Genomic DNA, 15588 nt, shown 5'->3' on the forward strand with positions numbered 1-15588 from the left:
TCCACCCACCTTAGCCTCCCAAAGTGCTGGGATTATAGGCATGAGCCACTGCGCCCAGCTAATTTTTGTATTTTTAGTGGAGACTGGGTTTTGCCATTCTGCCCAGGCTGGTCACGAGCTCATGACCTCAGGTGATCCGTGGAAGGCAAGTGCTCTTGAGGGTCTGGTGTGAACTGTGCCTCAAAGACAGAGAATGCTCTCTGCCTATGGGAGGGGGAATTTGGAGCTCCCCAGGAAAAGAAGTGGGTGAAGAGCAAAGGTAGCAGGTGGAGAAGAAAAGAGGGAGCCAGGAGATGGTGGTTGCGTGCTGCATATGTGACCCCTCCCTGCTCCCCTAGGAATTCTTACACTCTTATGTTCTCAACTTAGAAATAACAACAGTGGGGAACAGATGGATCATGGCCCAGTGCCCTGGTTGCCTGCGGGGGAAGCCAGTGATCTGGACAGTGGAGGATGACACAGGGCATGGCATCCGCTCCCATCTTGACTGTCACCCTGGACTTGAAGACTTGCCACCAGGACAGGGGCCAGGGGTCATTATCAGAGGGTAAATGCAGCCTCTAGAATGAAGAGGGGGTCAGCTTGCTGTCTTCTGCGGGGGGTGGACCACACCTCAGCAATTCTGAGGCCTCCTGTGAAGTGGGTTAGAGAGCGGCAAGAGCTGGTTCAGAGGGGTGGGTCCTAGGTATCCTCTGTGGGGACAGTTAAGGAACCAGAGCTATTTAGTTCAGAGAAAGAGACATGGAGGGATGGTTTTCTTCTGGCATATGAAGAGTTCTTTCATGGAGGAAAAAATTAGACTGAGAATAAATAGCCTTGTGGGGTCAGTAGGTAGAAAGTACACACAGGCACACATAGCATAAGAAATGTCAGAAGAACTTTCTCGTGGTCAGAGCATCTGCAGAGGGTTCTGAGCTGTCCTTGGAGGAAATTGGGTCCCCTTTCCCTGGACCCTGAGATGAACAAGCTGAGGCAGGGCCTTTATAGAGGTGATTGGTGCTTCTGACAGGGGTGTTTAGATGGGCGGAGGTCCTAGAGTCCTCATGCTGTCCCTGCTTCACATGTGGCACCACTGAGGCCACCCCTGTCAGTGCTGATAACCTGGGCATGTGCGGAGCCTATTCCCACACACCTGGGATCCTCCAAGTAGCAGGTGTGGGAGTGGAGGTGCCCCAGCTGTGTGGCAGGTGGAAAGGAGGGCACCAGATGTGAAATGATGGCTCAGGAAGGTGAACTCAGGTTCCCAGCCTCTCTGAACTCAGATCTTTTCTTTTTTCTTTTCTCTTCTCTTCTCTTTTTCTTTTCTCTCTTCTCTTTTTCTTTTCTCTCTTCTCCCTTCTCCCTTCCCTTCCCTTCCCTTCCCTTCCCCTCCCTTCCCCTCCCCTCCCCTCCCCTCCCCTCCCCTCCCCTCCCCTCCCTTCCCTTCCCTTCCCTTCCCCTCCCTTCCCCTCCCCTCCCCTCCCCTTCCCTTCCCTTCTCTTTCGATGGAGTCTTGCTCTGTCACCCAGGCTGGAGTGCAGTGGCATGATCTTGGCTCAGTGCAATCTCTGCCTCCCGGGTTCAAGTGATTCTCCTGCCTCAGCCTCCCAAGTAGCTGGGATTACAGGCATGCGCCACCACGCCCAGCTAATTTTTGTATTTTTAGTAGAGACGAGGTTTCACCATGTTGGCCAGGCTGGTCTCCAACTCCTGACCTCAAATGATCTGCCCGCCTCAGCCTCTTAAAATGGTGGGATTACAGGCGTGAGCCACCGCGCCCGGCCTGAACTCAGATTTTCAATCCTTAATCGTCGACAAAGCACCTTTACATGCCTGCTCGTATCAGAGGGCCGACTTCCCTGACATCGAGCCCTGCCCTGGCCTGTCCCAGGGAGAAGGGGTGCCCGCTCGTTGGGCCAAACCCACTCATCACCCCACAAAGCCTGTTGGATTCACTTACAGGCCACCCGCTACAACCCCAAGCAGGAGGTGGGGAGGGGATCCAGGACAGATGTCTCCATTTCGCCTTGACATTTGGTTTCTGATGGGAGGCCTGGCGTCCAGCCAGCACAGCAGAGCAGGGTCTGCGGGTAATGTTACAGTCTTTGTCTCTGGAGCACACAGCCGCGTGAGTCCTGGTAGAAAGTGCTGAGTGCGTCGTGCCAAACTGGGATGGGTCAGAGGAGTCTCACTCACTGGGGTCTCCCCTCTGGCTGGGCTCTCTGGGGAACAAGATGCATAAAGGTACATTGTGGAATCACAGCCTCACAACAGGCCCACTGGGAGGGACAGCAGAGGTAGTATTCTGATTTTCTTTTTCTTTTCTTTTTTTTTTCTTGAGACGGAGTCTGTCTCTGTCACCAGGCCGGAGTGCGGTAGCACGATCTCGGCTCACTGAAACCTCCACCTCCTGAGTTCAAGTGATTCTCCAGCCTCAGTCTTCCAAGTAGCTGGGATTTCAGGCGTGCATCACCACACCTGGCTAATTTTGTATTTTTAGTAGAGACAGGGTTTCGTCGTGTTGGTTAGGCTGGTTTGGAAATCCTGGCCTCAGGTGATCCACCCACCTCGGCCTCCCAAAGTGCTGGGATTACAGGCGTGAGCCACCGTGCCCGGTCAGTATTCCGATTTTCTGCTAAGGAAGTGGGCACAGAACGGTGAAGCAATTGGAGGAGTCAGGGTTTGAACTCAACTATTTCAATTTCACATTCAGGCCTCTTCTCTGTGATCCACCCTGCTTCTTAAAGCGAGGCATGATCCTCAAAATGGCAATAAGAATAATCTCTGACTTTTTTGTTTGTTTTGGTTTGAGTTTTCTTGAGACAGGGTCTGGCTCTGTCACCCAGGCTGGAGTGCAGTGGTGCAATCTGGGCTCACTGCAGCCTCCACCTCCTGGCCTCAAGCGATCCTCTCACCTCAGTCTCGAGTAGCTGGGACTACAGGTGCACACCACCATGCCTGGCTAATTTTTAAAATTTTTTATAGAGACAGGGTTTTGCTGTGTTGTCCAGGCTGGTCTCAAACTCCTGGGCTCAAGTGATCCTCCTGCCTCGGTCTTCCAAAGTGCTGGGATGACAGGCATGAGCCACTTTGCCCTGCCTAATCTTTAACGTTTATTAGCTCTTTCGACATGTCCTTTGCTGTTCCACCTGATTGGCATGGGTTTATAATTTTCATACCACTCTTTCAAGGTGGATATAATTCACAGATGGAGAAACTGAGGCCTGGATAAATGAAGTGTATTGCCCACAGATAAATAGCTCGGAAGAGATGGAGCTGGGATTTGAACCCTGACAGCCATGCGCTTATTGGTGGAAAAAACACACACAAAAGACTGGGGACCCCTGAACTACAAAAGTACACACAGCTGCTGAAAGAAGGGCACTGACCATCGGGCCGAGTGCAATCGTTTTTGCCTTTTTGGTTCTGCCTAATAATGTCAGGCCGGCTCCATCTGGTGCCCAGGCGCCCCAGGCCTGCTGTGAGCAGAGTCAGAGGAGGCAGGGGGCGCAGGGCTGGGCATTCCAGAGGCTGGCTGTTGTTATTTCAGGACTCGGTGCTGAGATGCGCAGGGCGATGTGTCTTGACTGTTGATGTTCCTCCTCCCATGTCCACGAGGCCTTCAGCCTCCCTCTGAGCCCCAGTGAAAGGCCATGTGTACACACGAGTCTAAACCAGTGAGCCAGAAGTTAAACCAGTATTTCCCAGGGCAGGAGGCAGAGGGCCCTGGGGGACTGGGGGTGGGGCGGCAATTATTTTAAGCAATCTTTTTTTTTTTTTTTTTTTTTTGAGACGGAGCGTCGTTCTGTCTCCCAGGCTGGAGTGCAATGGTGTGATCTTGGCTCACTGCAACCTCCGCCTCCGGGGTTCAAGCGATTCTCCTACCTCAGTCTCCTGAGTAGCTGGGACCATAGGCACCCGCCACCACACCTGTGTAATTTTTTGTATTTTTAGTAGAGACAGGGTTTCACTATGTTGGCCAGATGGCCTCAATATCTTGACCTTGTGATCCGCCCTCCTCGGTCTCCCAAAGTGCTGGGATTACCGGCGTGATAAGCAATCTTTTAAACTGCCAGATATGACTCATTAGTAGACTGTAAAATCAATTTAGTGCTTCATGACCAGCATTTTTTTTTTTTTTTTTTTTTGAGATGAAGTCTCACTTGCTCTTGTCCCCCAGGCTGGAGTGCAATGAGGCAATCTTGGCTCACTGCAACCTCCACCTCCTGGGTTCAAGCGATTCTCCTGCCTCAGCCTCCCGAGTAGCTGGGATTACAGGTGCCTGCCACCATGCCCGGCTAATTTTTGTATTTTTAATAGAGAAGGGGTTTCACCATATTGGCCAGGCTGGTCTCGAACTCATGACCTCAGGTGATCTGCCCGCCTCGGCCTCCCAACGTGCTGGGATTACAGGCGTGAGCCACCACGCCTGGCCATGACCAGCATTTTAAAGAGGTAGGGTTGGGGAGGGGCAGGGGAGAGAATAAACATGAAATATCACTGAGAAAATACAGGTAGTGGTAAAGAAGTATTTCTGTGAAACTTTATTTCCACATACATGTAAGCATGTGCTGAATCATGATGAAAATATCTTCCTTACTATGGGTCACAGTAAAAAAAAAAAAAAAAAAAGTCTAAAAGCACTTTTAGGAGGTAAATGTTTGGTAAATTTATTTTTTGCTTTATTAGCTTTACATTTATTTTAATAACTCAGCGTTACATATACTATTGATATTTACTTTTTTTTTTTTTTTTTTGAGACAGAGTTTCACTCCATCGCCCAGGCTGCAGTGCAATGGTGCGATACCTTCACCTCTTGGGTCCACGCAATTTTCCTGTCTCAGCCTCCTGGGACTACAGGCGCTCGCCACCACGCCCGGCTAATTTTTGTATTTTTAGTAGAGATGGAGTTTCACCATATTGGTTAGGCTAGTCTCGAACTCCTGACCTCAGGTGACCCGCCCGCCTTGACCTCTTAAAGTGCTGGGATTACAGGTGTGAGCCACCATATCCAGCCTACTTTTTTAAAAAAAACCTTAAATATAGTTTCACTTCAAATTTAAATACAATATGCCAGGTACTGTGGGTCGCCTGTGCCTGTAATCCCAGCTACTGAGGAGGCTGAGGTGGGAAGATCGCTTGAGGCAGGCATTCAAGACCAGTCTGGGTAACATAGTGACACCCCATCTCTACAAAACTATTTTTAAAAAACTAGCTGGGCCGGGCGTGGTAGCTCACGCCTGTAATCCCAGCACTTTGGGAGGCTGAGGCAGGTGGATCACCTGAGATCACGAGTTCAAGACCAGCCTGGCCAACATGGTGAAACCTTGTCTCTACTAAAAATACAAAACAAAATTAGCCAGGCGTGGTGGCGGACACCTGTAATCCCAGCTACTTGGGAGGCTGAGGCAGGAGAATCACTCGAACCCGGGAGGCAGAGGTTGCAGTGAGCCAAGATTGTGCCACTGCACTACAGCCTGGGCAACAAGAGCGAACCTATGTCTCAAAAAACAAACAAACAAACAAAAAAACTAGCTGGGCATGGTAGTGTGTGCCTGGAATCACAGCTACTTGGGAAGACAAGGCGTGAGGATCACTTGGGCCCAGGAGATCAAGGCTGCAGTGAGTTAAGATTGTGCCATTGTACTTATGCCTGGGCAATAGAGCAAGCCCCGGTCTCTAAAAAAAAAACCCAAATTAAATAAAGTAAGTGTATTTAAAGGAAACTATGAATTGTATAGGTGGCTTACAAATCTGGGAGTTTGGGAAACACTGCATTGGAGTCAGTGATTCCAAGGGTTCTGCCAGGGTTATCTGAATTCCCCGCTGGTGGGTCCTTGGGAATCTCTGGCTGCCGGCTGAGAGGCTGAGCTCTGTTCCCAGGATGGAGATCCTGGCCCTGTTGCGGCTGTGGGGCTGGCTGATGGCTGGGACCGCCGTTCTGACGGGGCTTGTGTGTTTCAGGAATTTGGCCAACTGTGAACGCCTCATCGAAGTGGAGGACATGATGGTGATGGGCCGCAAGCCGGACCCCATGTGCGTCTTCACCTACGTCCAGTCGCTGTACAACCACCTACGTCGCTTTGAGTAAAGCCCCTGAGCCTGGAGTGCCAAAGAGCAGCCCCAGGAAGAGGCCGGGGGTCCGCTTGCGAATCCCCAGCCAGGATGCCCCCAGGAGCCTTGCCGTTTGGTGTGAGCGCGGTTTGTTCTGTGGCGTGTGACCGCACTCCCCTTCGAGCCCAGCTGTGTTACTGATTAAAAGTACTGCTGAGCTGTGGTCCGACAGCGCTGATCACAGCCAAGGGTTCGGAGGAAAAGGAAAAATTATGAGAGAGAGAGAGAGAGAGAGACATTGGTGCTAAGTAATGATCTTCCTAAAGAAATGCTTGCGTTTATAGATTCCAGAATGCTAACGTACGATTTTCCCTCTGGTGAATTCGATACATCGGCTTTACAGGGTTACAGTGATTGCCAAGTGTTTTTTTATCAAAATACCCAGAGTTTTTTACTTCCTCACGCGATTGTAGGTTCCTCTCCTCCCTCCCTCTGGGTCACTGCCAGGAAACAGAGAGACCGCTTAATCAGCAGCTTGACAAAGAAGACCGCAAGTCTTGGGAAGAAACAGTTTAATCACTCCCAAGTCCTGGGCAACAGATGACCTTCGAGTCACCTCTGCTCTCCGGGGAGATGGGAAGGCTCTCGCCTTGGTCCCAAAGTGCTGCTGTTCTTCCCAGGAGGCCCCACAAGTGTTTGGCTAAGCACAGGCTCTCGGGAATTTAACACTTTTGGGGAAGGATAGGCCCTTTGTGCTGAGACAGAGTTCTTATTACATCTTTTTTAGGGGATTTGCTGCAGATATTTATAAAAAGCAACTCCCTCTGTACCAGTGACCCATTTGTACATAAAAAAGATGTGTTGACCTTTGCTTGGGGTTTGTTATTTCTGTTTGGGAGATGGGAGTTCTGTGAATAAGAGACTTCGCACACCTTCCAAGTGAATATCCACTAAATTCCCACCCCTGTTCCTGCACTTAAATCACTGGCCTAGAAAGTTGAAGATGGCATTTGCTGTCACCTCTGAGCGTGCCTGTCTCCCATCTCCATGCTGTGGAAGGAGCGTCAACAGAAAGTTCCCCTTGAGATCCGTCCTCTGGATGTAGACTGCAGTGTTTGCGATAAACAGTGGCCCAAGACAGCAGGGTTTGGGGTGGTCCCGCACTTGGAGGAAGCCCATCAAGGAACGTTGGTTTATTTTCACAGCTGTTTGGTGGTAGGATTTGCATCGAAAAATCTTGAGATTCTATAGAGCTCCAGCCATTAGCTTATTCTTCTTCTCAGCCAAGAATCGTTGTATAATTGGGTTGGATTTTAGCCATGCACTTCTAAACCTTCCCTATAAGGAGCGAATCTGTGTCTTCATCTCGTGCAGCGGGCTCTCCACACCAGTGCCTGTGTGTCTTTGTGGGGTCCCATGTGTCCCTTGGGTGGTATATTGGGGGTGGGCAGGAGATCCCTGGGGGTGTCAGGAGGAACATGGCAGAGCCTGCAGGTGGGTGAGCAGTATTCTCCGTGGATTGGTTGGTCCAGGCTGCAGTCTTGTCCTCTCTCTGGGATTCTCCCATGCTGGAAACCATTCCCTTGCTAGCTCTCTCGTCTCTTGTAGGCTTGGGGAGGAGAGCCCTATTATTAGCAGAGACACATACCTGAAGCTTAGGGTTTCAAACCTGAAGCCAATCTGGGAGCACAAGCGCTCTGTGAAAAGCATGCCTATATGTTACTGAGTCCTCACACACGTCACATAGAGCTCTGCCCACCTGCCGACATGGCCATACGCTCTGCGTGTGAAGCAGAGCAGATCCTGCCAGAATACAGAACAATTTCTTTTAAACTTTAGGAACGGTGTCCCTCATGCCTCACATTCAGAATGGGACAGACTCGAGATTTGTTGTTGTTGTTGTTTTTTGAGGCGGAGTCTGGCTCTGTGGCCCAGGCTGGAGTGAGTGGCGCCATCTTGGCTCACTGCAAGCTCCGCCTCCCGGGTTCGCGCCATTCTCCTGCCTCAGCCCCCGAGTAACTGGGACTACAGGCGCCGCCATCGCGCCCGGCTAATTTTTTTTTTTTTTTTTTCTTTTTTGAGGCGGAGTCTGGCTCTGTCGCCCAGGCTGGAGTGCGGTGGCGCCATCTCGGCTCACTGCAAGCTCCGCCTCCCGGGTTCGCGCCATTCTCCTACCTCAGCCTCCCGAGTAACGGACTACAGGCGCCCGCCACCACGCCCGGCTACTTTTTATTTATTTATTTTTTTTGAGGCGGAGTCTGGTTCTGTGACCCAGGCGGGAGTGAGTGGCGCCATCTTGGCTCACTGCAAGCTCCGCCTCCCGGGTTCGCGCCATTGTCCTGCCTCAGCTTCCCGAGTAACTGGGACTACAGGCGCCGCCATCGCGCCCGGCTAATTTTTTTTTTTTTTTTTTTCTTTTTTGAGGCGGAGTCTGGTTCTGTCGCCCAGGCTGGAGTGCGGTGGCGCCATCTCGGCTCACTGCAAGCTCCGCCTCCCGGGTTCGCGCCATTCTCCTACCTCAGCCTCCCGAGTAACGGACTACAGGCGCCCGCCACCACGCCCGGCTACTTTTTATTTATTTATTTTTTTTGAGGCGGAGTCTGGTTCTGTGACCCAGGCGGGAGTGAGTGGCGCCATCTTGGCTCACTGCAAGCTCCGCCTCCCGGGTTCGCGCCATTGTCCTGCCTCAGCTTCCCGAGTAACTGGGACTACAGGCGCCGCCATCGCGCCCGGCTAATTTTTTTTTTTTTTTTTTTCTTTTTTGAGGCGGAGTCTGGTTCTGTCGCCCAGGCTGGAGTGCGGTGGCGCCATCTCGGCTCACTGCAAGCTCCGCCTCCCGGGTTCGCGCCATTCTCCTACCTCAGCCTCCCGAGTAACGGACTACAGGCGCCCGCCACCACGCCCGGCTACTTTTTATTTATTTATTTATTTTGAGGCGGAGTCTGGTTCTGTGACCCAGGCTGGAGTGAGTGGCGCCATCTTGGCTCACTGCAAGCTCCGCCTCCCGGGTTCGCGCCATTGTCCTGCCTCAGCCTCCCGAGTAACTGGGACTACAGGCGCCCGCCATCGCGCCTGGCTAATTTTTATTTATTTTTTTCTTTTTTGAGGTGGAGTCTGGCTCTGTGGCCCAGGCTGGAGTGCGGTGGCGCCATCTCGGTTCACTGCAAGCTCCGCCTCCCGGGTTCGCGCCATTCTCCTGCCTCAGCCTCCCGAGTAGCTGGGACTACAGGTGCCGCCTCCTCACCCGGCTCTTTTTTTTTTTTTTTTTTTTTTTTTTTTTTGTATTTTTAGTAGAAACGGGGTTTCACCGTGTTAGCCAGGGTGGTCTCGATCCCCTGACCTCGTGATCCGCCCGCCTCGGCCTCCCAGAGTGCTGGGATTACAGGCGTGAGCCACCGCGCCCGGCCCAGACTCGAGATTTTGAAGTTGGTTCCATGATGTTCTTGTCTGTGGTCTTTGTTGGGGGTGGGGGGTGAGGGATCATAAGAGAGTTGATGAGTTTTAAACTCGATTTTACCTCTAAGACAAAGCATGAGAAGAAAATCCGTCTGGGTCTCACAATCCTGAGCTATTTGGAAGCCGCCATTTTAGATCTGGGTTCCGCGAAAGCTCCCCGTTTGTGAGACCCAATTTCATCTTGCTTTCCACCCTGGCAGGGAGCATTTCACATCTTTTTCCCCCTTTCCCGAGAGAATTTTTTCTTGGAGCTGCTCATAAGAGTCTTATGTTTTTCCAGATAGATTCCTTCACCTGGATTTTGTTAACATTTATGAAGTCGGATCAAATTGGCTTGTGTGTTTCCCTGAAGTGAACGTTCCACCAGAGCCACGATGGGTTTGAGCCTTGCTGAGAGCTGATGGATATTTTTCAAGGCGAGCGAGAGCCTATAAGCACTTTCTGAATATGACAAAGCACATGCTGGAGAGGGGAGACCGAACAGGCCAGGTGTTTGCGGAACAGTTTGTTAAAGCCAATGAATTTCGCAAATGTGCTAGATGATGAAAAGTTCTCAGCTTTCCCAGTTGCAGTGATCAGGACTCTGTAACTGGAGACTGTTGTGAGAGAAGATTTTATTCTCTGCCATCATGACCGGGCCTATATGACTGCAGGCAATTGCACAGAAGACTAGAAATGCTGATTCAGTTGGTCAGTTTGGGATGAGACATCTTACCAGTCTGGCAGAACCAACTCAGGCTTGGGTTTCTCCAGCTGGTGATGGGTGACCAGCTCATTCTGATGAGTTGATTACGCCTGTGGACATGGCCCACTTGATTTACTTTTTCTCCCTCTGTTAGCTGTGCTCTCCCAACCACATGATAAATGGACCCAGTATGATTATTTCTGAGCCATCTTATCTCTCTCACTTTTAAAGATTGGACTGGGTTTGCTTTTAGAGCTTTTGATCTCTTATCTCTTGGTGCTTGGACTTGCTTTGACACCAAACAGCCCTCATAGTCTTTCGAAAGAGCACCTTAAACATTCCTAGGCTGGGCGCGGTGGCTCATGCCTGTAGTCCCCGCCCTTTGGGAGGCCGAGGCAGGACAACTATTTGAGTTTATGGAGTTTGAGACCAGCCTAGGCAACATAGTGAGACTCTGTCTCTACAGAAAGTTTTAAAATTTAGCCAGGTGTGGTGGCACAGGCTTGTAGTCCCAGTTACTTGGAAGGCCAAGGCGGGAGGATGACTTGAGCCTGGGAGGTCAAGGCATCAGTGAGCAATGGCTGTGCCACTGCCTGGGTGATAGAGCAAGACCTTGTCTCAAAAGAAAGACAGACAGAAAAATCCCTAAGACCTGCCTACTCCCTAGAAAGCACCAAATAAGGAAAAGCGCCCGGGAAGAATGCAGGTAAGAAGGCTGTGCTCTCTGAGGCATCCAAGCAGCCTTCACTGGAGGGACAAGGTCCAGACAGGTGGGATGACAAACTGGGAAGGGGCCCTGAACCAGAGGCAGGTGATATGGATGGCAGCCAGAGAGACACCAGACGGTGTTACCGTAGGTCTTGACTGTCCACCTTCATCCCCGAAGTTGATCCAGCTTTCTTACTGTCACGTAGGTGGGTGTAAAATCGATCTTTAAGGATCTGATTTTTTGTTTGTTTTTGTTTTTTTGAGACGGAGTCTCACTCTGTCGCCCAGGCTGGGGTACGGTGGCGCGATTTTGCCTCACTGCAACCTCCGCCTCCGGGGTTCAAGTGATTCTCGTGCCTCAGCCTCCTAAGTAGCTGGGATTGCAGGCGTGTGCCACCATGCCTGGCTAATTTTTGTATTTTTAGTACAGATGGGGTTTCACCATGTTGGTCAGGCTGGTCTCGAACTCCTGACCTCAAGTGATCCGCCAGCTTCAGCCTCCCAAAGTGCTGGGATTACAGGTGAGAACCACTGTGCCCGGCCGGGGATCTGAGTTTCAATCACTCCCAGTAGCAAGCGTCCTTACCTGGTTTGCAGACTGAGTGGCGTTTGCGCTGCCGGGGCTCGTCCTGGCCTGCCTGCCCCTCTGGCTGTTGCTTTCCCGCCTCTGTTCATTACAGCCTCCTCTCCTCGGCTTGTTGCTCCTGTGTGCTGCGTCCTAAGCTCTGTGCTTCTTCCTCTACATTAGGGTTGGTAGCCCAGGGCTTTAGGGAGTCTGTGGATGTCCAGATTGAGTGGTTTACCTCAATTTGGTTGAGGTTGCAGTAAGCCGAGATTGAGCCATCGCACTCCAGCCTGGGCAACAAGAGTGAAATTCTGTCTCAAAAATTGCATCGTTTCTTTGATGTTTACTGGCTGGCATTCTTCAGTAAAGAAGGTCTTTCCCTCCCTCTAACTCAGTTTTTGAGTATTCCCGGAGGCCCATGGATTCTTTTGTTTTTTGTTTTTTAATTTAATTCAATGTGCCGTAATCCCTTACTGTTGTAATTTTTTTGATGCTCAAACTGTTCAGAGGGAGAAGACTTGTGTCTTTTTGCCATATCCCCATGGTTCTTTGAGCACTTTTTCATTTTATTTTATTTTATATTTTTGAGACCGAGTCTCACTCTGTTGCCCAGGCTGGAGTGCAGTGGCGTGATCTCAGCTCACTGCAACCTCCGCCTCCCAGGTTCAAGCGATTCTCGTGCCTCGGCCTCCTGAGTAGCTGGGACTACAGGCATAAGCCACCATGACTGGCGAATTTTTATATTTTTAGTAGCGATGGGTTTCACTATGTTAGCCACGCTGGTCTTGAACTCATGACCTCAGGTGATCTGCCTGCCTCAGCCTCCCAAAGTGAGGGAGTGGTTACAGGTGTGAGCCACCATGCCCGGCCTTTGAGCACGTTCTTGCTTTCTGGCACAAGGCACTCCAGACTGACCTTTTACTTTCCTTGCCCCAACTGTGGAATCAGTCATTTATTCAAATCCTGGTCTCTTGTTGTAGATAATTTTTTTTTTTTTTGCAAGATAGAAAATTTTATTTCACAGAAGCTGAAACATGCATGGGTGGTAAATAAATAGATATTAAACCTCACTAAGTAGGCAGAGAAGTGAGATATTTCACATCCATCAGATTAACAAAAATTAAAAAGTCTTTTAATGCTAAGTGTTGGCAAGAACACTGAATGAAACAGAACCTGCTGGTGGGAATGTCATTTGACTCAATGATATTGGAAAATAAATTGATAATAAAGAGAAAAAGCGGATATGCATTTATACCATAACTCACCAGCTCCACTTTGAGGATATGCTCTAGGGAGGTTCTTGTACATGGGCACAAAAAGATATGCACAAGAATGTTCACACTAGCAATGTTCATAATGGTCAAAAATAATAGGTAGGCTAAATGTCCTTTCACAGGACATTCATAAGTAGATGGTGGCATAACCATGCAGTACAATAACATAGAGGGTAAAAATTAGTGAGAGCTCCAGGTATCAGTGTGGATCGCTGTAAGACACAAAATGTTGACAGGAAAAAAAAGCGATTTGCATAAGCATACACACGGATAATAACATTTCTATAAAGTGTTTTAAAATGGATATTAATACTATATATTGTTTAAAGACACAATACATACATAGTAAAATATACAAAAGTGCCTGGAAATGATAAAATGCTAGATTCCCTCATCTAGTGGATTGGAAGGAGGCTGCGGTTAGGGAAGGGAACACGCAGACAGCTTCAATTTGATTGCTAATGTTTAATTTCTTTGTGTGTGTGTGTGTGTGTGTGTGGTGGAGAATTTTTATTTCCCAATGAAGGTCCAGGAACTTGTTGTGCTCATTTTGCTGGGTGTCATGCTTCTAGACCCTTTCAGTGAACACAGCTAAGATGTTTTAGAGGAGCCTCCCAGTGTACTGAAACCTCCAGCTTAAATTCAGCTCCAGAGGCCTCGTCTGTGCTTCAGTCCATATGTTTCCTTTTCTCAAACCATCCTGATTCCCAACAATTTCAATATGCTTATAGATTTCTTCTGTACTGCAATACCCAAATTCTGAAACAATAGTTTCTGGGTTTTTAAACTGATGTCACTGCCAACAACAAACCCACCAGGTAAGGTTTGAGATTTCTCTTCAGCCCCTTTCCAAAGTGCTGGGTTTACAGGCGTGAGCCACTGTGCCTGCCTGATCCTCCTCATCTTTAAAAAATGCCTGCATAGGCCAGGCGCGGTGGCTCATGCCTGTAATCCTAGCACTTTGGGAGGCCGAGGCAGGTGGATTCCCTGAGCTCGGGAGTTGGAGACCAGCCTGGGCAACATAGTGAAACCCCATCTCTACTAAAATACAAGAAATTAACCAGGCATGGCGGTATGCGCCTGTAAACCCAGCTACTCGGGAGGCTGAGACAGGAGAATCGTTTGAACCTGGGAGGCGGAGGTTGTAGTGAGCTGAGATAGCACCACTGCACTCCAGCCTGGGCAACAGAGCAAGACTCCATCTCAAAAAAAAAAAAAAATGCCTGTATAGTCGTCCACTGTGCTAGCTGATCATTTGTTCAACCTGTCTCCTGTGCAGGGATATCTTGGGTTTTTTTTTTCCAGTATTTTGCTATTACAAGCAGGACTGCGGCGAGCAGCCTTCGGTGTATGCTGTTTCGCATTTGTGGGGGTGGGTCTTCAGGGTTAGTTCCCAGGATTGAGATTGCTGGGTTCAAGGGTAAATACATATTTTGTCAGACATTGCCAAAATCTTCTCTGTTTTGCACTCTCATCAGAAACATGAGAATGCTTGCTTTACCCTCAACGGCGAGTGCCGTCAGGTTTTTGAATTTTTAGGTGACAGATGGTTTCAGTGTGGTGTCAATTTGTGTTTCTCTTATGAGTGAAGATGAGCATATTTTCATGTTGACGGGAGACTTGTATATCTTGTTCTATGAACTCTTCTGTCTTTATTCATTTTTCTATTTTTTCACTTGATTTTATTTATTTATTATTATTATTTTAAAATTAATTAATTTATTTTTTTGAGACAAAGTTTCACTCTCATCACCCAGGCTGAAGTGCAATGGCACAATCTTAGCTCACGGCAACCTCCGCCTCCCGGGTTCAAGTTATTCTCCTGCCTCAGCCTCCTGCGTAGCTGGGATTGCAGGCATATGCCACCACACCCGGCTAATTTTGTACTTTTTTGGTAGAGATGGGGTTTCTCCATGTTGGCCAGGCTGGTCTCGAACTCCCAACCTCAGGTGATCTACCTGCCTCAACCTCCCAAAGGTCTGGGATTACAGGCATGAGCCACCACGTCCAGCGTTTTCACTTTATTTTCAAGAGAGTGTGTGTGTGTGTATGTCAGAGTCTCACTCCCATTGCCCAGGCTGGAGTGCAATGGCATGATCTTGGCTCTCAACAGCCTCTTCCTCCTGGGTTCAAGTGGTTCTCCTGCCTCAGCCTCCCGAATAGCTGGGACTACAGGTGTGTACCACCACGCCCGGCTAATGTTTGTATTTTCTGTAGAGACAGGGTTTCACCATGTTGGCCAGGCTGATCTCAAATTCCTGACCTCAAGGGATCTGCCTGCCTCAGCCTCCCAAAGTGTTGGGATTGTAGGTGTGAGCCACTGTGCCTGGCCAAGAATTTTTATATATCAGAAAGATTTCTGAGCTGAGCACAGTGACTCACATCTGCAATCTCAGCAATTTGAGAGGCCAAGCTCGGAGGATTGCTTGAGTCCAGGAGTTCAAGACCAGCCTGGGCAACATAGTGAGACCACATCTCTACAAAAGGTTTAAAACTTAGCCAGGCATGGTGGTGCGCACTTGTAGTCCCAGCTACTCGGGAGGCTGAGGCAGAAGGATTACTTGAGACCATGAGGGCAAGGCTGCAGTAACCTGTAATCGTGCCATTGTACTCCAGTCTGGACAACAAAGTGAGACCCTGTCTCCAAAAAAAAAAAAATTCATAAAAGATTTCTGTACCCATCCCAGCTCTCTCCACCCACTCTGCCTGTAACCTGATCTAGCTCATGTCTAAGGCTTGGATTTTTCCATGTAAGTGTTGAGTTGTAGTAATCAAAATGTAATGGTTATTAGTAGTAGGGCTAGCAGGGTGTTGATTGTTAAGGCTAATATTAGGTTAATTACTCTTTTTCAAATGTTGTCGAAACT

General features: G+C 49.3%; 1 protein-coding gene across 4 annotated transcripts in view; it reads left to right on the forward strand.

The window, feature by feature from the left end:
- Positions 1–15588, forward strand: part of SMTNL2 (smoothelin like 2) — a 44159-nt gene that overhangs the window by 18244 nt on the left and 10327 nt on the right. For 2 of the 4 annotated variants that reach the window (XM_005582570.4, XM_005582569.4), the window contains exon 8: positions 5944–6903. The exons of 1 other annotated variant lie outside the window; for it this stretch is intronic. In XM_005582570.4, the coding sequence (XP_005582627.3) occupies positions 5944–6070 (127 nt within the window). In that variant the 3' untranslated portion in view covers positions 6071–6903. Of the gene's footprint in view, positions 1–369; positions 548–5943; positions 6904–15588 lie in introns of those variants that run through there. One more of the 4 variants, XR_010582227.2, reaches the window with a different exon arrangement.

This window comes from Macaca fascicularis, chromosome 16, assembly GCF_037993035.2.
Source record: "Macaca fascicularis isolate 582-1 chromosome 16, T2T-MFA8v1.1".
NCBI classification, from domain to species: Eukaryota; Metazoa; Chordata; class Mammalia; order Primates; family Cercopithecidae; genus Macaca; species Macaca fascicularis.